At 41.7% G+C, this 23,230-nt stretch overlaps 1 protein-coding gene across 14 annotated transcripts in view; it reads left to right on the top strand.

The window, feature by feature from the left end:
- Positions 1–334: 334 nt before the first annotated feature.
- LOC118326832 (potassium voltage-gated channel subfamily KQT member 5-like) overlaps positions 335–23,230 on the top strand; it is a 110,029-nt gene continuing 87,133 nt past the window's right edge. For 7 of the 14 annotated variants that reach the window (XM_035659944.1, XM_035659943.1, XM_035659940.1 and 4 more), the window contains exon 1: positions 335–967. In XM_035659944.1, the coding sequence (XP_035515837.1) occupies positions 624–967 (344 nt within the window). In that variant the 5' untranslated portion in view covers positions 335–623. The remainder of the gene's footprint in view (positions 968–23,230) is intronic. The other 7 variants (XM_035659948.1, XM_035659947.1, XM_035659946.1 and 4 more) reach the window with 3 other exon arrangements.

Genomic DNA, 23,230 nt, shown 5'->3' with positions numbered 1-23,230 from the left:
AATTACACGAGGAGCGACGGTTGTTCATTTACATTTCTGCTGCCACCTAAAAAAAAAAACACTCCAGGAGGTTCATTCTTCATTCTTAAGTGATGTGGAGGTAAGATTAAAAAAACAACAACAACATATCAAACTGTTTAGTATGACACGAGGATCGAGATAAAGTCACACGCGGGCACGACAAGCACAGATGCGCATCTGCCGCGAACGCGCAGCTGAAAGCAACAGGCGGCAAAGCGCGCTGGGAAGAGAGCCTGTGCTGAAAATTAACGCTAAAAATATCTCCCCCTCCACACACACAGACACACACACAGACACACACACACACACACTGTGGGTAGAAGTTGTTTCGTCAGATTGGACATTGGACATGGTATCCATTGGCGCGGTGGATACCTTTACGCGCGGCGGCAGCTGTGTAAATGGCTTGAGAAGAGCTTGATGCGAGCGGAAAGAGGGCGGTCAAAGTGTGACGGTAAACAGTGTGACTTGCTCTGGCCGCGGTTTCACTCTCAACCCTGCGCACACTGCGTCTCGCACTTGTAATTGATTGTCAGTCCAGGGCACGGGACACGCATGCTTGAAAAGAACTCCGCGCACTTGATGCCCGCTTTGGTGATGCCATGCCCCGGAACCACAGCGGAGACGAAGGCGGCGGCACCGGGCTCTGGATGAGGACGTCGCCGGGCCACCGTAACGAAGGCTACGGCTTGAAAGATGTGGAGTCCGGACGAAGGATGATGAACAACGCGGGAGACGGTTTGCTGTCAGCGTCCGCCGCGGCAGGTGCTGCCGGGTCCGAGAGCCTGAGGGTGAAGCAGGGAGCCCGGCTCAGCCTGCTCGGGAAGCCGCTCATATACAGCGCGCAGAGCGGCCGGAGAAACGTGCGCTACCGGCGGCTCCAAAACTACCTGTACAACGTGCTGGAGAGACCGAGGACCTGGGCGTTCATCTACCATGCGTTTGTGTGAGTTTATGTCCCTAATTTGCATGTAGGATAGTGAAGATGTGAAGTTGCACACCTGTTGATGCTGTCTGCTCACTGCAGGGTCAGACATTTCTGCTCAGAATGACAGGAACACACACCGGTACAGCCGTGGTTCATCCGCCAGCTGCATGAATCTCACATATTCTCATACATCACATGTTACCTTTCTATATGATGGCTGGCATATGACACGCGATGAAACCGTGGGTGTCGTGAATGCATCTTTAAAAATATACCACAGCACATCTTCACCAGTGGCAGTTTCACAGCCTGCAAAGAAAATCCCCTCTGCAGTTACCCACTGAAATCCATCTACAGGTTTATAATACAAAGAGAGGCTTACTGCAACCCTCTGCAAACATTGTTGATGGCTGTAAAGGGGCCTATGTTTTGCTCGGTGCAGCTTAAATGTAACACAAACACACTAGTACACTGAGTACAGTTGCAGTTTTGTCATAATATGCAGTAGTAAACATAAAGGTTGATTTTTGATTGACTTGTGCATTTATGAAGCCCTCAGAGGTGAAGTCTGTCTGCTCTCTGTCATTCTTGGCTCCTTTGCCTTTTATTTCCCGCGTGCAACTGTTGTTGTGGCATCATGACTGCATCTGAGAAGAAGGAAGTTGAGACACATGCTCTATGGCACCATCTTTTTTGTGTGTGTGCACTGGGGGGAGTGGTTAGAAAGAGAGGAGGGGAGCTTAATTCAAGCCGCCCATGAAACTAATCACTTTTATTTTTAAAGCATCCTTGAAGTAGCCTGTATATCAAATTTTGCACCAGACAACAGAATCCCTGTCGGGGGATATTATGTGTGTGTGATGTGTGAACTGTGAGCTGTGATGTTCAGTGAAGACACTTTTGAAATTGGATTTTTTCTTTTAGAAGCTGCAGGAATTAACTGTTGCGTGTTTCAAAAGTTCTGCTTTTTACAGGCAATATATAGGCCCAGTTTTACAAGACAGTGACAGTAATTGTGAAATAGGAAGTATAAGAAGGATGCTGATGTAAGGACTACTCACAGTGCTACTTGGTGAACTACTATATCCAGCTCTAAAAGCTGAACGTACTCACAGGCTGTAGCTTCTTTCTTTGTTTAATCTTTTGAGTTAGGGCTGGGCAATATGTCAAAAAATATGATCACAATAATTGTTGATTGATTGATATTTTTTATGACATATAATTTGATAATACTGCTGCAGAGTATCCTGATAATGACACTTGAAGAAACCAGTGGGTTCATTGGTAAAACTTCAGAATACAGTCTATTGAGATAAATAATAGAATATCATAATGTAAACATTTAACCCTTTTTCTGCCTTAACAGAAAAATACAAGTTAGGGTAGCTTTCCTTATAACTTATTAAAATAAAGGTGTGGTTGCTCTGATGGTACCTTTTCAGGTGATGGAAAATATTTGCTGTGTTTCCCGTCTTGTTTGGTACCATTTTTTGCAGACTCTTAATTTGGAGTCTGGTTCCCTGTTACCTTACAGGTCAGCACTGTTAGCATTGGTCAAAGTTTACCAAAGTTGAATTCCACACAGAGAGATTTAGGCTACTTAGCACCCGCTGGTGAATCCACTGACTATGATGATACTGATTGATTTGGACACAAAATTTCAGCATTTTAAATGTTAGACAGTGTGGAACATGTGACCGGGCCTTCTCTTTCCAAACAGGCCAGTTTGGACATAAACTGCAACATCCTAAATTCACTTATTTTCTAAGAGGAACTGGTACTTCCGAACAATCGGGACCAAGCATTTGCTCAGGAGGAATTTGTTTTAAATCCAAGATATCCATTTGATAAACACCCGTTTATCTAAACTGCTGTGCATCATGGGAAACATTTTCTTTTTCAGAGCTGTGTAGCCTACATTTGGAAACATAATTATTGTAAGTGAGCATATCCTTTAAATTAACTTTTCACACAGTGCCCTTTTTAAGAGACTTTATATTCTCTCTGATCTATCTACTGTAGTGTATTAGTTCTTTACAGAGGAGGATTACATTTATTGTGGTGTGTGTTGCAGACAGTCCCTGTTCATTATGAGGCCTTTCCAGACTTTGTGGGGTTAAAGAGTAATGATGCAATGATGTCACCATGTGACTCCATGGGGGTCATCCAGCTCAGTGATAACTTTCTTTATCCTCTTTTATTAGGGCCATAACTTAAGAGAGTCCCCGTTGGATTTCTGGATTTTTGGTCTGCACTTTTGCCAAAAGGTTGACTCAAAAATAAAAATTTACATATCTTATGAAAGTGTTGACTCACGCAAACCCACAAGGATCCTGGGACATGCACTCTTTTCTCTTCACATGAGTGCTCATGAACGGAACGCACGGTTGGGTGGCTGGGAAGTTGGTGAATGGTTTTCTTTCATCCCTGTGGCAGCGAGCTTGAACGGGAGAAATGGAGGGACTGAACTCCCAGTCAGCTCTTTGTTCTCTCTACTGTGATGAATGCTGGTGATGGTTAGTGGCCTTGAAAGTAGCTGATTTGACAATTTTTTGCCGTTGAGAGTCTCACTGTCACAGTTTTTATCTACAAAATAAGATGATGTCTTTGTCCAGCTGATGTTAAAACTAGTTGTGGTTCACATTTATTGCTATGAAAAACCTCAAGAGCATATTTATCAATGCGTATTTAAACCAGATTTCTGCAACTGTCGTTTAGAAGCAAATTTGCACAAAGGTAACAAACTGAAATGTACTGAAATTCAGAGAAGTGACTATAGCCAACACCCCCCCAGGGTGAGATTTTACTTTATACCCCTCCTTCACATTTAGACACCATTATTTGGGGAAAGATGTGTGTAATATTATATTACTAATTTGAAAAAAGAAGCCTTGCAAAAAGGGTGTTGCCTTGAGCTTGTTGCCTTGGTTACTTTTGCCACAGGGCGTTCCTGACACCCACATTAGATGAAAAGTTGACTGCAGTCCCTAAATACCCTAATCATACCTGACACTGCAATGTCCCTGAGGTAAATGGCAAATTTGCATCATCTCTGTTAAGAAGAAATGGATGCTCTTGTCTCCTGCTGTGCTGCTGTGTGATGTGAACTGGAATGATGGCTGCATTTTTACATAAAAGGCAGTTGTTTCTTTAAATAATCTATATGGTCAACTTGTTATGCAAGAAGCTTGCTTGTTGTAATCATGAGTGGTATGCTGACAATTAGTAGGATGAACTCAGTTCATTAGTTATATATAAGGTTTTTAGCATCAAGTGTTTTTGTACATTTTCATTCCTTGCATGCGTTAGAGCTAACGTGTTTGCTTTCCATGGGCCACCTGCAAAACACCTTTTTATCGCCTGTGTGCCTAAGAACAATGAAGTGGATGTCCCTGCAGTGAGCTGCACATTGAGGACGAAACCTGTAGTTTTCTTTGCTGTATAGTTCAGTCTATACAACACAAGCAAGAATCAGAATACAGACATAGAAAAGATCCTTAAACCTGCAATAATTAATTTTTGTTGGCCACTTGGGGGCAGAGTAAACAAGTTATGACCACAGCATTGGCATTCGATCGCCTTTTAAGTTGATTTGCCGATACTGGATTCCTATTTCTGGCCATCTGATGACTGTAAGTCTTGCATCCAATCTGTTTTATCTCTGTTTTTGGTCTCTACTGCGGTTGGCACTGTTAGTGTCACCGTTTTTGTTCACACTGACTGCTCACATTGAGTGTTTTCAGTGCGACAGCTCTGATAAACCCACTGCTCGCCACCTGCTCAGCACCAGACAGCAGACAGGCAGGTTAAAGAACCAAATATTTCCCTTAGAATGTGGTAGAGACCAAAAGCAGAGCTACAAGGAGGTTGACCATTGGACCTAAATTTGTCCAAAAACACAAATCCATAAGATGATAATATGTCAGTGTTGTGTTTACATCTTATCAAAGTGGCCAATAAATCGATGAATGCAGCTTTAAGCAACCACTGTAAACTAAGCCCAGGCCAGATTTGTAGAGCAAATATGTATAGAGTATATGTATATGAATTTTGTTCATAGGTCTAAGTTTTCATAAATGTTTTTTATTCCCCAAATAGCTTTTGGGGAAATACATTTTTATTCCTACCTCTATGCATTATGGAAAGTAAATTCCAATATAACCCACATGTCTGGCCAATAGGGCTGAATCTGGCGATACGATATGTATCACTATACAGGGGTTACGATTATGAATATTGTGATAGTGTAAGCAAGGTGATGTATTGTTATTTATTTTTTCTTTTAACCTAATTGTCATAGAATGGCTGTAGTCCCTGAAATATCCAACATCAGAGCCCTCACTTTACTTTTACAACACTGCTATCTAGCTGTTGGGAATTTAAACATAAAAATCGTTACAATATAACAAGACAAAATATTTTTGTATATTTTGTATCACAATATTTACACATTTTACACGCCTTTAAAATTCGGCACCGGTAAATAATTTGACAGCATGACTTAATATGTATTATATGCTTTGAACCATTGTTCAGGCACAGTACTATAAAAACAGGTTTATCCCAGGACACATCACTTTATTTGCTTTATAATAATCTACCTCCTCTCTTATTTATAAACAGTATTATCCCTTTTTTTCAATTGTATTCCATAAATAATTTTTTAGAGTCTTTATATGGAGAAAATGTGTCATTTCTTTAACTTGTGTTTATCTGTGTGTTTGTGTGTGTGTTTACATTCTTCCCCATGAGGATGAGTGTCTTTGATACTAATTTGGCCAAGCTGCTCTGCTTGAGCAGTTGAAGCTCTGTTTGGATAACTCACAGAAGTTCAATTTCACCATCCACTGCTTTCAGGTGGCAATAAAAAAAAAGAAATCCCCTTTTCTTATCTGACTTGTCTGAGGCGACACATTAGAAACAGGTCAGAGGAGCAAATACGCGTACGAGCCTGCCCTTGCAGCACTAGGTTATCCTCTGTTTGACATGCCCACATGGCATATCCTCATAGGGTTTGATGCTTAAAGTGATATTTCACCTTCAACTGCATTCCACTTTCTAACACATGTGCCCTCAGGTGAAATTACTTCTTGAAAATTGTAACACGAAGAACTAACAACACCAGGGTCAGCTTCATCATGTGTGTTAGCTGTGTAATGTTAGCTTTTCAAAATAAAAGCCAGTAGTCCCTGCGAATACTCTGAGTGAAGGTGATGATGATGTAGATTGCTGATAGCTAACTAAAGGCAAATACCTCGCTCACATTTGCCCTATATTTCCAATGCTGTTGCACTGTATACTGTATGGCCACTGCATACATGTATATTTTTATCCATTCCTTATATATGTGTGACAGCAGCAGCACTGAGCCAGTCTTTGTGCGGAGTTGAGTTGCGCCTGGGGTCCCAGCCTGCCCTCCTTCCTGCTCGCAGACACACATACACAGTGCTGCCATTCATCTCACCTCTAGATTAACAAGCTCTTATCCTTGCAAGTATGTTTAGGAGCAGGAAAGTGTGTTTGGGGAGGGGGGTACAGTGTGCCTCCACCTCAGGTTTCTTAACTGGCACGCTGAACTACGCGGGGGCACGGAGTGGTGACGTGAACTCTCTGCTCTCACTTGTTAAATATCTATCAGTCAGTTTATTGTTAGGAATACTTGGATTTATAGGCTGCAGTAAAGGATGTTGGCTCATCCAGAAAGCTGTGTTTGATAGGCATTATTGGGTATTTGAAGCCAACAGACACAATAAAATGTTTAGTAGACATCTGAATGACTAATCAGACGCTGCTCTGACTCCCAGTGCCTTGTATTATATTTTGAGCTATGGTTTATTGTCCAGCCATTGAAATTCTGTCACTTAGAAATATCTGTTTTTCCTGTCTTCATTCTCTCATTGAAGGGCTTATGTCCTCTGGTGTGCAATAAGTAAATACATAAATAAATAATTCCCAGTACTGTTGTAGATTTAACTCAGAAAGACCTCTCTGTAGATGCAGACATTCATAAAAGTGCCAGTTTTCCACTTCATCTAGTGTATATGTTCTCAACTTTCTGTGACATTTAGGGGTATTTTGCACAAGCACAAAGTCAGGGTCCACTGACACATTCTGAGTGTGTATGACTCAATGGAAAGAAGCTTTTTAAAAACAAGAGCAAAGACCTGTGTGCATCACTGTCAAAGAGAAATTGACTGGTTTGACCAGCGCAGAGACATCAAGCAGAGGTGTGATGTCTTTGTCCAGATGGTGCTTGCTTGACACTGTGTCAGTGCAAGGGTGAGTCGTGGAAGCTGTGTCAAGATGGTTATGGGCGTTGTGGAGGCATTTCTGGTGTAAATTTGTCTGTGACAGCTTGAGAAGAAGAGAAAGTCTGATTCAGACATGCAAGGACAGAATTTGTGTGTTTAATGTAGACGGTTTCTACAGTCATTTATGCATTTAAGTGTGGTTCTATTAGACTTTATGTCAGTATGTGTTTGGGCATTTCTTAAGCATTGGTTCCCAACACTTTTTCTATCTATTAGTGAATAATAATAATGATAAAGAAGATGATGATGATGATAATTTTACAGAAATGTATGGATAAGTGTACATTATTGTAAACCATTGCCAAAGTCTTGGTTTCAGTTGATTTCAGTGCAGTATGAAGACCAACTTGAAGAGACTTAAGAGATAAAAGTAAGATAGACTGGTAATGTATCATGGTGACAGAATGGGTGGGGAGAGACAGGAAAGGGGGAGAGAGAGGGGACGACACACAGTAAAGGGCCACAGGTCAGATTTGAACCCATGGCCGCTGCAGCAAGGACTCAGCCTTGGTACACGGGCTGCCAGCTCTACTAGGTGATCTAGTAGCGCCCCTCACAATACATAATTTCATTTATTTAATGAAAGGCTCAATAATGTCCTAAAACAGCTGGGCTCTGTAGTTTTTAACAAACATTACTCAAACAGGAGTAAACAATGCATTTTTGGGGGACTATATACAGCTGCGGCTTTATACACTTTTGGTGTCCTAACGAGTATTTCTAGCAGCAGGATGGTGTATGTGGGATTGAGTCAAAATAAACTACAGTGCCCAGGTTCATGGTCACCCAGATCAACAGTGTGGCTAATGGTGTGTTACTTTTGGATAGTAATGGAGCTCTGTGGCACAGAGGAATAGGACATATCAGGCTCTGGATGCACAGGGAATTCTTAACAGTAGGATCAATGTGTAGAAGGTGTAGAAGGTTTAGAGCTGGTGAAGCTCTCCAGCTCTAAAGATGTGTTTTTACAATGTTCTCACTGTAACTTCACTTCAGCATGGTTGCTTATTTAATCTTCAGCTCAATCAAAACCTTCATCTCCACCAATAACTCATAAATAAAGAGGACAACAGACCTTCTTCCTTATTATTTTCATCATTTGGAACAAAAATGACTAAATTCTCGTTTCACATGTGTGCGTATTGTATGAATGTATGTATATGTAAATCACTGTGCCTGTTTGAATGCAATCAGGACAGTCACAGCTGATGGGGATTGTCTGCTGCAGGTATCATGTTTCAGTCTTGCGTTTACTCAGAGGGAGTTCCCCTCGCTCTGCTTTCAGAGATGGCCTTTCTGGAAACACAAAGACAAGGCCTTGGTACAGGGCACGCCTATACACAAGCATTGTGGGTATTGTTCTGCAGCTAAGCACCTGTGTGCCTCCCTTGAAAGGCTGCCTCGCTTTAACACCTCCCACAGTGATACATCAGGAGTCACTTGTATGTGAGGCTCATTTTTGCTGTTTTTTGTACACCCTTTCCTCCAAATCCTCAATGACCTGATACCTACTAGATAGCCTGGTCAGACTCCTGAGTCTCACTTTCTCATGAAAAGGTTTTGTGGCTGATTGTCCCAGTCATTTCACCTGTTGTAGTCTGTCTGATAAAGTACTGAGTGAGTCACCTTCAAAATCACCCTTTTCACCATTTCTCCTTATTGCCTCTCCTCTTCCTCGCCCCTTCATATTTGCTGCAGTGCCTTGAGTGAACCTCATCTCAGAATTGTCGAGGCATTTCATCAGAATGACCTACACCATCAGCTGAGTGGTGTTCAAGTGAACGTACATCTCTTTAGAGTCTTCATCGCCTCTTCCCACTTGTCCTCCCGTCATCCCTCTCCCCTGTGGCCTGTGCAGACAGTGCTGCTTGTTTGCATTTCTGTCATCACTTTGGCTGTGTTAGCACTGTGCTGAGGCCGCTCTCCAGAACAAAGACAGGGGCATAGAGTATGACCTTTCATAGCTCTGCCTCTCTTCTTAGCCTATTTTTATTGTTGTTTTAGTCGTTCCTGATCTCTGAGCCTTAACCAAAATGTGCTGGCAGATGCTTGCCTTGAGGGGAGCGACACGGGGGGAGGCAGGCCGCTTGAGTAGTTTGCATATCTGACTGTAATAGTTCATCTGAGTAGAGTGTTGCACTGGCAGATTGGAGCCTAATAACTAGGTTTATCTGCCGACGGCTGAGGTGCTTTAGATCGAGCCTCATGCAAAATGCACGCACGCACACACACACACACACACACACAATCAGCCTCCTAATATGTTTTTATGTAAGCAACACCAGCAACCTCTGAAAGTCTAAGAAATCCCAAATTGAAAAGGGCAATTGTGAGTGCTTGTGTTGCCATAGCAATTGCCATGCCATAGCAATGCTGCCTTCTCGAGCTCGCTCAAGACTAAAAAAATATATATGTCTTTGGTGGCTTTCAATGAGCAAACAAAAATAAATCAGAGTGAGCGCTCCTGCCTGCTTGTGTGTTTCTGTCATTCAATGACGGTGTCGCCTCCACTGGCCATGCGGTCACTGCTGTGCCACCATGGCCAGCAGTTAGTCATGGCTGATACAAGCTATGTCCTAGCCACAGCTACCATGCTATATTTAGGCATGCAGCCACTAGTTCATGGGTCTGTGGGCCTGTTATGTCCCTCTGGGAATAACACAGCTAGCCCTGAACACCGCCACATGGGTCAGGTCTTTTAATTGAACAGTACATTTCTTCCAGGATTTCAACTTTCTGTATTCCTGTGTTGCTTCTACAGTGAGTGGACTTCGGATGCAGGATGTGACTTTTTTCACTTTCATTGCCAAAATAGCTTATTTTGCATAGAATGAAAATCACACATATATCACACCATTTTGTCTAGGGCTGGAATGAATGGATTTCTTTTAGCTGTCATATTTTATGGCGTCATCACCCTAAAAAAGATAGAAACAAAATACTCAATTTGAATTAAGTGATTAACCATTTGAATGGGTTAGTCTTTAAAAGCAGAATAAGCAGTGTATCAGAGAAATAAAATATTATTTTCTCATGCACAAATACCACCGCACAACCCTGCAGGAAAGGATTTTGTGTGGATGCATCCCGCTGTGTGTTTGTGTAGCTCAGCCGTGCCCTCGGTCAAACAGACACAGCCCCGCAACCCTTTATACAGACAAAGAGCAGAGGAGAATGACAGAGACAGCAATGCAACCTGGTCGCTATGTTAACATCAACCTGTGCAACATTCGGACGTTAATTTAGAACATTACGAACGCGGATTTGTAGTATTGAAGCCGTAATCTTGTTAAAGACTACACAACTTTACCTGATAGTGCAGCTAACATCCAAAGACCCACAGCATCAAATAGCTTCAGGAAAGGAACTCTTGGTTCAAAAATAGCACCACTGCGCGTCGTTCTAGTGTGACGTAGGCTACATGTTACAGTAGTCATAATGTGAGGGGGTGGGGGGTTCTATGCAAGGGCACAGGATTTATCATCTACATCTACAGCCCGTGCGAGCGTACATGCTGAACATGGGTCCTGGGGTTGGGAAAGGGCCATGTGGTGGGGATGATGGCAGCACATCAGGGAGATACAGCACCAGGCCATGCTGCCGGCACTCTGCTTGGCACGAGCCTGGTAACGATGCAGCGTAGTTGGTGACAGGCCAGAGGCCCTTTGACCTCCCTGTCTTACCCACAGGGGCAGGAATGCAGCTGGGTAGCCAGCCTGTCCCTCAAACACCCTCCTCCCCATGAATTTAACCCTAAATGCCCGTCAGAATTGGCTTCTCCTCCTCTGTGTGACAAAAAGATTGCCTCTTTGTATGTGTGCTAATGCGGGCTGAACCTGAGAGGCTGGTTTGCGTTACATTCTGTGACATTAAAAAACTGTAATTGCTTTGTCCCCCACCCATCCCCTGTTTCCCCCCTCCTGCATTTACACTACAGCTCTGTGGCCTTTATTTCCTTCTCCTCTCTTACGTTTCGCAGACAGAAAAATGTGATATCAGCCCTCTCCCCTGCTACCCCATCTAGCAGTGAGCCCGTACACAGCCCCTCTGTTTGGGAACATAAAAAGCTCAGTGTGGGAACCTCCATGAAGGGCAACCTCAGTCAACTCCAAAACTAACGGCCAGCTTTTAGGCAAAACAGAATATAGTACGTGTTCGTAAAGATCACCAGGTAACGCAGAGTACTCAGGCCTCGAGCTGCCAAATGTCTTTTGAAGTATAATTTATTCAAATTGAATGATATCAGTCATTTTTTGATATTCCTGCTGTTGTTTCTGCCGTAGCCTAGCCACTCATAGTTTAGTGTTTTATGACTGCAAGTCACAAGTGTCAGGGGTCAACTCATTTCTGAGTCTGAATTCTGTGAGAGGGAGGCATATTTTCTGGTGAACCATAATTTTTTCCCATAGTCATGCCCCCACTCGGGCGTACTGAACCAACGAGAGTCCCCAGAACTATTCCAAGGCTTACAGTCCCACACAGCCACGGCCCGGCCAATGTAGTCTCTTATTTAGACAGCGTGTACTGGAAACTGGTCAGCTGGGTTACAGGACTGAGGTTAAAGTGCTGAGGTATGGACAAGTACTGGGGAGATTTTAACCATTACATTGCTCAGTTAGCACTTTCTTGTAGCTGACTTGTCAGAACACATTAGTGGCAAGTTTGCTCCCGAGGTCACCTCAGGCGAAGTCCTCTGTCATCTAGATGCTAGATGCAAGTGTGTGTGTGCGTGTGTGCGTGCATACATAACACTTCCTTCAGTAGTGTTACGTCAGCTCTTACAGCTGCCTCTCATAATTCCATTGCATGTATGGTACACATAATGTCAGCATATTTTAGAAAGGGACTTAAACTCTAAAGTAAAATTAATCACAAACATCACAATGATGGGTCACGAGAGGTGTAACGACGCACAAAATTTGGGGTTTGGTATATACCTCGTTTTTGGAGCCACGGTTCGGTATGTTTTTGGTGCAGCAGGGAAAGCGTTTGCCAATTATTTAGAAAATTTTTACATTTTAACAGTAGCTCATTGATTCTGTTTAATTCTTATGCAGCAGTTAATGCAGTTAAATACTGGCATATTGTCAATAAGAAAAAATCATGAAAATGAATTACACAAATGCTGTCACTGTCACTAATGCTCCATCGTAAAACCTGTTGATGATTCCTAAACAACTGCAGCTTGCAGTCTTTTACATATGGCAGCACAACAGACTCATTAAAATGCACACGATAAACACTATAGCATTAGTTATACTTGGCACGGTGCAGTTGGTGGGGTTATCCAAACTTTCTCACTGAAAACAGCTGCCTGCTGCAGCTGGAAACTAGGTTGATGAGAAAGTGAATCTGAACCGCACTGTAAGTGCTGGAACTCCAAAACAATAAGCAAAAAGATGCAAAAAAAATCTGTGTAGAGCTGTGATGCGGTATAATTTCCTGGACATTTGTCTGTACAACTGTCCCTTTTCTCATTACACATAGTTATAGTAATTGTTAAATATAGTTAATTACAAAATGCTTATTCTCTTTCTTGCATAGAGAGATACTTTCATGCCTGTATGCTAAATATGAAGCTTCAACCAGGAAGGGGTTAGCTTAGCTTAGAGTGGAAACAGCGGGAGCCTGGTTTAGTCCAAAGGTAGCAAAGTCTGCCTGGCAGCATCTTTAAAGCTCACTTATTTTTTTTACCTATTTTTTTTTTATATCACATGTTTAATCCAAACAAAAACAGACATGTAAAACTGACCGGCAGAGGTTCTTACCTTTGGACAGAGCCAGGCTAGCTGTTTCTATCGGTTTAGTCGTTGTTGTAAGCTAAGCTAACATCATATTTAGCGTAAAGATATGAGAGTGGTATCTGTGGTATTGTGATAATTAAATGTAGTCCCCAAACTGTCAAACTATTGTTTAAATGTAAAACACATCTAGTGGAGATATTTCTGACTTGAGTGACTCTGAACTCTACAGCTCTGGGTTTAATAAGGGAAATGAAAATGGCCTTTGTCCAGGTTTGCATCATGACTGAACTTCTTGAAATGTGTGTAAACATTTGCACATTTGTTGTAAGCATATCACCTACTCAGATTTTTCTGTTTATTGTACCGCGTCAATAAAATAATACTCTGTTCTTCTCACCTCTTCATCAAAGCTGAAAGGTGGCCTCTCTCTTAAACTGTGCCGTGTTTACTCCGTCCTGGTTCCTTCCCTCTTTATGAGCTCTGACAGGAGCTGCAGACAAGGAGATATGATCACACTGGTAGCTGAAACCAGTGTGTATCTGTGTACTAGTGTTAGGCGGAGTTGCTGCTCTGAAGGGTATAAAGAAGTGAATGAGTGTGTGCCGGAGAGAGAGAGAGAGAGAGAGAGAGAGAGCAGTCAGAGTGTGTGTTTCTGACCAGTTGCTGTCATTATCAATCAGCGTCTCATAGACCATAAGGGAGGATGAGGCCACGGGTTCAGCATTAGACTTTTTATATACAGTTTGGTATCTCAACTGTACTGTACTTAATGTTCTGCGACCTCAAGTTAAATCATGTCCATTCAAAATCATGTTGACTGCGTTACAGACTGTGCGTGAGAAAGCTTGTGTCCTGCCCCTAAATCAAGAGGAATCCCAGACAGCAGCTTAAATGTCAGTTACTATCCCAACATAAGTCTGTTAAATTGACTCTGAGCTGCTGCCCATCGCTTTCGGTTGCCAAGTCATGTCTGACTGTCGCTCGACAATTCAACCCATAAGTGTTTGTCTTTACAAAATAAGCTTGACCCCACAGCGTGCCAGCTCGTGTATCGGGTGGGGAGGGAGGAAGTGGTGTGGGGTGGGTAGGGTGGGGAGTTGGATTTTGGGAATCAAGCTGAGCAGGAACACACAACAGCTGCTTGTTGGAATAACAGAGTGGCTGAAATGACTGCACCACATGGGTCATATTACCCACTCGGGCTTTTAATAGGCTAGCTTGACTGCGGAGAGAAAAGATTGGAGTACAGTAGCCTGATCACATATCGTAGATGAAAGCATTTTGAAAGGTATGTTGACAGAGGAATATGTCGCCATCAGTGTGTTCTTTGTAAAGGCGCATGGTGAGAGGCTTTCGATGAAGCACTTTTGCAGTCATGTTCTCCCCAAATGTTTTTTTCTCCTAAGATATTTCCAAGTCAGCAGTATGAGCTGTACTTTGATGTATATTGATAGTTCATTGATGAAATCCTCTGGGTATTAGCTCTCTGTTGGAATCTCCATCAGACTGGCTTGTCACAATGATTAAGTCATGCTCCTGCTCCGCTGGAGCTGGATCCTACATATGGCTACTGAGGTTTTTGGAAAAATATTTGTCAAAGTAATTTATATTTTAGCCCAGCTGCGGTGGTGAGGGTTGTGAAGTAGAATTATTGCTCTTGGCAGTTTGCAGGGAGATGGAAAACCAACCATCGTTATTGGTTTTATAGGCGAATTAAATATATTTTAATGAGAGATTTTATTCATAACTTATATTTAGATCTAATCCTCAAACTATAAGTTCTGCATATTTGTTCTCCGCAGCTCCCATGTGCTCTCGGTGGCTCGCAGCGCTCTGCGAGGCTTTATCCATTTTCTCCTTTGCGGAAAATTGAAATTAAAGACACAGCCAGTCGTTAAACACACACTCAGCTCTAACCAATTTCCTGTCATGATTAAGGAGTAGTGTACTTTGTAAATACCCCAAAACCACCAGTATGACAATGGTTAAGTGAGGAATTTCCATATAATTTCCCTTTAAATTGTTGAAGTAAATCATAAGTTAATGTAGGAGTGCTACACGTGTTTGTGTGTGTGTGTGTGTGTGTGTGAATAGTCCAGTTTGACTGGTGCATTACCACCTGTGACAGCCAAGTGGCAAACAAATCCCTTCTCCCCTCTCTTTTATTCGGAGGACCTGTGGATGGTTGGTGAAACAAACAACTACTAAACAAATCAAACAGTATACATCAACCAGTATAGTGATACCCATTGAGAAATGTAACTATATATATAATATAATCTACAGTAATATTATATATATATATATATATATATATAAATTACGGTAGATGTATTTTGAGTTCCCAGGAACATTTTCCAATATTATAGCGATGTTGAAAATTAAAAGATGTTGTACCCTGTAGCATTTCTGCTGATAACCTCCTAAATGTTTCACACTGGACCTTTAAATACCTTGTTGATAATGCTGTTTTTGTATTGTTCATCCCTGCATATACTTTTTTTTAACACTGTGGACCAAGTATGCTTGTAAACCCTTGAAACCTATTCCTTGTTACAGTTGTCAGCTAGCTAGTTACATCTAAAAGCAAATGTAAGCAAAACGCTGGCCAACTAGCTTGTTAATTTACAACAATCTTTAGTTAGCTAGTTAGCGAATGTTTTGCTTACATTAGCTAACTTAAGCTGTAACTATATATGTGGCTTTTATCTTTAAACCAACTTCAACCAACTTCAACTCCTTTCAGCATAGACGAGTTTAGCTAAGTACAGGAAGGAGAAAGTTGACCGAGGTTCTGACGGAGGCTTGCTCAACTGTAATTGGAGCACAGAGAAAAAAGGGTGGGACTTAGGCAGGGACAATTTCCATGTATCTGTCTGCCAGATTTCACCAATGCCAGTTAACTGAAAACATGACTAAACTAAATTTTAAAACTGAAAACTAGCGAACGATCTCTTGCACCGTTGGATCTCATCTGTGCCGCCCAGCAGTCAGACTGTGTTTTAGCCCCTGAACAGTGAAAGCATCAATCGTCTACCAAGCTGGTGTCGAGTGCGGGGTGCCTACCTTGTATCTGAAAGTGCAGGGATAGCAGGAGGGCTCCTCTTCTGCTCCAGCTTGCTCAAAGGTCTCTTTAGAAATGTTGTTTTCAATGTCTTGTTCTAACTTTTCTGACATTTTAAGTGCTGTCATCAGCAAAAGGCATCGTGGGGCTTCTCCATGACACCTCTGCGCAATACCACTGGGGAAATTGGTTGTCCATTTTTAGTCATCCTGCTTTCAGGAATCAGCTTGTTGTGCCTTAGAATAACTGAGCAAACAATGATGTGCGTCTATGTTGTGCAACAGATATGGTCAGCATGTCCTTTATTTAACATCAAGGACTCTGGAAGGTATGCTGTCAGATGTGAAGTGTCAGAGGCAAGTCTTTAGTGAACCCAAAACATAGCATCTTCACACGTCTATTCTGGTTTTAGAATGGCCGTTTGCCCTTTGAAAAACACCCAATGAGCCAAATGAAACCTTCACACAATGGAAAATAGAAAAAGCTCCCTCCCAGCTGGCATGTATTAAAATCCCACATTGTCCTAGTTCTTTCTCTCGAAACCTATTTTTTGTTGTTTCTGTTGCTAATTGAGTCGATTTTTCCTCGGCCTTGTTTTGACGTTGGTTTACAGAGGACTTCTTACAGGGTTAGGTTGTTTTGACCGGTTCTGTTCCTTTGTGACTTTGGCAAGTGAACTTGCCAGGTCTGGCTTAACTTGTTGTTTTGCCTCCGTGTCCTTAAAGGGTGATTATTTAGAATGTGTCATTCACAAAAATCTTCCATTCATGCTTGGAGCCAGTGCCTTGTTTTACTTTGAATGAGATGTTCTCTGTTCATTAGTGAATACAATGTAGAGAAAATGTTACTGTAAATGTTTTCTACCATTTACCCAGCTGTTAAATGTTTAAGGTTATCACAGTATTTACAAGTATTTACATATTCTGTCCCATTTGGGATCGATGTGATATTAATGTTCTGTTGGCACTGCATTCATGCTCCATTGATTCATACTCCAACTTTGGCACTGTGTTCTTTTATGCAGCCTATTTCCCTCATTACTGAATAATGTTAGATATACTGATAAAATAGCTGTTAAATACAAATGTAAAAATTATTACAGCTTCCAAAAGCCATCGTAGTCAAGTAAGAGATAGTTTAAAAATGTTAAATATGCTTGCTTGTAGTTGTTTGATTATTTAATACAACAAGAACATTTATCATAATTGTACTTTAAATTATTGTCCAAATAATGGTTCCTATTGTTAATCTAAATGCAGTAGTTGTGGTAGCAATTAAAACTGAAATGGGTAGTTATAAAATGAACTGGGGAAACAGCTAGCTTAGCTCTATCAAAAGGTAACAAAATGTGTCTCTAAAGCTCACTGATGTTATATCTTGTTAATTTCAAGCTAAGCTAACTAGCAGCTGACTTTAGCTTCGTAGACTACAATTATCAATCTTCTCATAACTCTCAGCAAGAAAGCCAGCAAGCGTATTTCTGAAAATGTGAAACTACTCGTTAGGCAAAAGAGTCACTGATGATTCAAGCAGGTTTTCTGAATCTTCTATCACAGTAAATTGAATTTGGGTTTTGGACCGTTGGTCACACAAAACAAACCATCTGAAGAAGTCACTTTGGGCAATGATGGGTGCTGTTCTGACATTTTATAGACCTCAAATTTAATTGACTGATCCAGAAGATAATCACAAGAATCATTGATAATTCATTGACTGCATTGTAGTCTTAAGTTTGAGAAGTAGCCAAACAGTATACCATACAGTCTCTGTCACAATGAATATAATCTTTCAACCTGAGAGACTCTGTAATCCTGTATCTTTGCTTCTGCCTGGCAACTCATGAATAGAAGAATATAATGACTTTTGAACAGATTGCATGGCTTATGCATACATTGAGTGCCTCAGCAGAAGAAACGAAAGAAGTTGCTCTTGTTCTCTGTCTCTCTCTCTCTTTTTGTGCACCTGGATGAATGTTAATGCATGCCAAGCAGCTTCCTCATCAACCATCTGCTGCTTCATCCTGAAAGGCCTCTGATCCTCGGCCTTATGCTCCGTCGTCTTGAACCACCGACCTGCCTTCCTCCCCTCTGGGTCTTCCAGCCTGGACCTTTCCTTTGTACCTTAACCTGAGCATGCTTGTGCTGTTTAGTGCAAAGTTCAGCCTTTCTATCATCAGATCAAGCTCAAAATCCCCACAGAACTGCAGAGGAAGAGCTGAGATCAAACCTTTGATCGATACATGATCAAACCACTGGTTCCCATCCTTTTTTGTCTGATGAACCACCTGAATCAACACCACCTGTCATGCTGAATTGTTGCTAAACTCAGTGTTATTTAGTACTTTCAAATTATTAAAAAAATTAATGTTATAATTTTAAAAGTGGATACTGGTTTTAATAAATTAATAATTACTGAAGTGGATGCTATCAGGCTACAATAATGTTTTCATACAATTCAACTGTCAGTTGATTTGGTCAAGCTTGCATTTGTACTATTACCGCTTGGAATGGACGTTTCAACCATTTATCTACTACTTTTAGCTAATCAAATCGTCATTTTTATTTCTTCATTTTTTTGTATTTTTTAAAACCTCTTTCCATGTTACCCCTGGTAACTACAGAAGTGCCCCCTATGATACAAGTACCCCCGGTTTGGAATCACTGCACTAATGAATCGAGTCAGGTCAGGCAGTCAGATTCGTCATTCTACCCATGAATCAGCTGTATCCTGTCCTGAGCTCTATTTTTCCCCAGTGTCGACAGAGTTATGACCTCCCCCAGCGGAACAACTTTCACTCCAGTGAACAGCTGCTGTTTACCCCTTCTAATCACAGGCAGCTGAACATCCATCAGACCACTAATGAATAAAATTGCATCATATCAGGCCTCCTCCACTGTGACCTAATGATGGCCCATGCTCTATCACACACTCTCACTGTAGCCTTTTTAATTGGGTCCACCCACTGCTCTTACAGGCGTTTACAAGGATTGAAGCACCACGTCTTTGTGGGCAAGTGTCTAGAAGACTTGTCTGTCATGGGCGAGTCAAGTTGTAAAACTACCGCTGAGAGCTGTTAAATGCACCGTTTTACACACAATTCAAGACCTCTAGACTAGCTTTTTCTACAATCAGCTAATTTGCTGTTGTAAACTTCTACATTGTTATGGTGTCTGCTGTTTCTTCAGAACTCAAGAGGTTTGGTTAAAAAATGGGAGGGAAAATGGTTTGTTAAGTGTGTGTTCTAGCAATTCCTCCATTTGAGGACAAATGTGAGGCAGGACTCGTTACGACTGAACCCATCAGTGACAGAGAGAAAGAGCTTTGTCTTTTATGGTGCTGTAAACACAGTGTGAAGTTGCGTGCTTATTGGCTTTCTCTCTAATTAAACTGGGACACAGAGGACTAGTTAAAAACAGCCCTCATATGTGATCCCGCAGGCTCCACAGACAGCAGCCATGTTATTGTTCCACGACAAAGATTTTTTTTCTCTGAGAAGGCATGTTCTCAATTTGAGAGCAGCACTGACTGAAAATACTAGCAAAGGAACAATTATAAAGAATATGAAGGGAGGAAGTGGCTCTTCAGCTCTTTTTTAACCAATATTTATTCAATGTAAATGTCTTGGTTATTTTGAATCAATTTTGAATGAGCTACATTTTGACCCTTCCCTTTGTGGTTGCACATCGTACCTAGCTAGGCCCATGAATGAACAAACTCTGTGGTGGGGATGATGAATGGAAATGTCGGCGTTTGGGAGGGCTGGGAGCAAAAGTACCTCACCCACCTGCAGTGTGTGCCTTCCTCTCCCAGTGCACAGCACATCCAAAGGCTCAGCTGGGCCCGGCTCACATCTGCTCCACATGATCATTATGTAGGGCCATGGTAAATCATAGAGTGAGGCTGCAGCTCCACTCCACTGCCTTGAGACACATAGCAACACACCAAACTCATTTTATAGTCTCCACGTTGTCATTATGGACTATGTGCTGTTTCATGGCTGTGTTTGATTGATTGGATGATAAGAATAAAGCCTGCACACTGTTATAACTCTCCCTACCTACCCCAAGATGCCTGTGAGATGCCTGTGTGCCAGTGATGTGTGGCCGGTTTTTACGAATGAAAGAAAATCTTCATAAAAACTAACAGTATTGCCAAAAGACAAGTAGAGCTGCAGCCTTAGGTTGTGTCCAGACAGACATTGCGTCATCCGGCAAGGCGCTGCTTTGGCCAATTAAATGCATGCATATTCCTGATGGATTCATTTGTAATGTAAGCAATGTATTTCTACCGTTAGAATGACTTCCTTTCTGGAGTAAATCCTTCTTAACATTATTATGCCACTGCGGAGTGATTTAGCATGTGATAAATCTTCAGAGTGATGGATCTATTACTCGAGATCCATATTGCATCAGCCCTTAGTGATGGACCTAACTAAAAACTGAAAAGGGAAAGTGTTAGGCAGGAGGGTCAGTTTGAGCATGAGTTTGAAGGCTGCACAGAGGTTTATAGTATTATGATTTTACTAGTACAGTCTTTCTAACATTTGTTTGATGATTGCAAGGTGAGTAGAATTATAATTATACCACTAACAATACAAACGAATCCATCAGAATGTGTGCTTGCGTGTATCTGATTGTCCATGAAAGTGTGTTGCCACATACAGCAAAGTTGAGCCTGGTGCAATTTTTTTGCAAGATGGGCTAGCATTTACTGAAGGTCTCTTTGAAATTAATAACAAGGATGTTCCTTAATGCAGCGTTACAGTCGGTTGGACTACCTCTTTTGTTAGGGCTGTCGGATACCTACCCCGTCACTACAGAACTAACCTTCATCTTCTGTAATGTAAAGGCAGATATAACAGATTTTTTGTGACAATGAACATGGCAGTGAGTGCAGACTATAAAAGACATATTTCGTGTGATCAGCCTGTGAATTTTCTCAGTCTTTGTGATAATAATATGACAAGCACTGGACGTAGAAAAACGTGAAGAGAACAAAATGAGACAGACTTTATTTTTCTCAGTATAGAACGTATCACGTTAACAGGGTGATTTATGTGATTTGAATGTGAAAGGCAGCTGTCTGTGTTGGCAGGCCACTCAGCCTTTATCGCTTCTCCCACACATTCACTGTCACGCATTAAATGTGAACCCATCAGCTGTTTCGCACCCTGTACCGCATTAATGCACACACACACACACACACACCACAGACACACACGCAAATGGATCATCAAACTAGATGAACACATAAACAAATACTTACCCAATGACCACTCATGCCTACGCCCACCAGGCACACAAACACTCACTCACACACTTCAAGCCCACACATCATCGAATCCATATGCACATCCAACTATCCATCCATCTGTTCACACTCCACCCAACCACCTTCAGTGTATACACATGCATCCACTCTGCATGCACATTCCCCATGTGTGTTGTCACTGGTCACCTTCCATATGACTGACAGTGGCTTTCTACTGGGCCTTTGAGCTAATTGAACCGGTTGGTGCGTTAGGGGGTGGGTGGTAGTTGACTGGGAGTATAAATGTCCATATAATGGATGGACAACTTCCACCTGGGAGTCCACATATCTACCATACTTAACCTCAGCCCTGATTATCCCCCTTCGGTCCTTGAGGATTTAGAGGCGTTGGATGGCAGGAAGAAATCAAGCAGCAATAAACAAGGTGGATGTTGGAAAATTCATGTTTTTGGCTGTTTATTAGAGCTATTGACAGCTTTTTACTGTTATTTACAATGGATCTGCACTGTGAGAGTGGAGCATAAAAACAAACAGGAGCCTCTTCACCTCTGTGTTGATTGAAAATAGAAATGTTCAGCAAACAAGTGGGACATTTCAGGGTGTAAGTTGGAAAGAGTGAAACTATTTTGTTCCTCAAGGACACTTTTTTGATGTCGATGGGGAAGTTCTGTATTTGGTATCCTCAGGTCAGAGAGCAGGGTCAGCTACTGAACAGTGCTTCTGGAGATAGCAGGGACACAGTGTCTTCCTTAAGGACATGTCAGCAGGACACAGGATTAGGAGCATGCTGGGTTGTCTGATTTAAGGCTGGTCTTTCTCCTCCTCACAGCTGTTGACACCTCCTCCTTATTTTTTACTAAAGATGGGGAAGGACTTTCTTCTGGCTGCTTCAACTATTACTACTAACTGTCCAATCCTTAATAAAGGACATAAAATGCCCAAAAATACTTAAATAATACAAAATACAAAACAATTTTCAGGCAACAGCACTGTATTAAACAAAACCCACTTCATTTGAATAAGTTGAGTCTGTAGAGGAAGTGGGGGTGCCAAAGCAGAGTGATTCAGCAAAAAGGTTTAAGATGACCACTCTTCTGTGTTGTGGTGACTGATAAGCCCCAACCTTTTTTGATCTGAACGCCCACTAAATGTTACATTTTGTGTGAACAATTTTGCAATGTTAATAGGAAGTTCTGTTCTATTGACACCACTTATAAATAATAAGTGCATGACTAAGTATTGTGTACAATCACATGCAATTTCTGACATAAGCATATCCATGTATAGTTGTATGTGTTGTAGACATGAATGATGTGAAGATATGTGCCATTTGCCCACCTTGTAAGCACAACCTGACAGGTGACATTGTGTAGAAATGGACAGGCCATTTTCACCTGTCATTTGAAAGGACAACTATAAGCACATCTTAAAAGCTAGGATTACGACAAAGGCACATGATTTTATTATGTTTAAACAATTATATTTTATCCGAAAATGATTCACTAGGGAGCTTCTTGAAATGATTTGAGAATCGACTTGGAAATGGAGGCTGCTGGACTAAAAGGCAACATCAAAGCATCCATCCACCACCACGACCTCCTTACACTTTTTTGTCATATTTAAATAGCACTGCTGCCTGTTTCTAGTTGTGCTTCCTCCATGTAATCCTTTGGTGGTGGGGAAATATGCTGTATTTCTCTCTTTTTGCACGCAGAACATATTTGCATTTTACGACATTATGCTCATTTCATGAGCAGGCTGAATGTACCAATCCACAGCTCAATATCAAACATACAAAAAAGAGGAGCCAGCTCTGGGTCTTTGTGTTGCAGACTTACAGTGCAGCACTAAGGCTCCATGGCCCAGGGAGGAGAGAGGAGAGAGAGGAGAG

This window comes from Morone saxatilis, unplaced genomic scaffold (genome assembly GCF_004916995.1).
Source record: "Morone saxatilis isolate NCDOM2014 unplaced genomic scaffold, NCSU_SB_2.0 Contig17, whole genome shotgun sequence".
In the NCBI taxonomy this organism is placed as follows: Eukaryota; Metazoa; Chordata; class Actinopteri; family Moronidae; genus Morone; species Morone saxatilis.
Note: the sequence above shows the minus strand (reverse complement) of the source record. Positions and strands in the feature narration are given on the sequence as shown.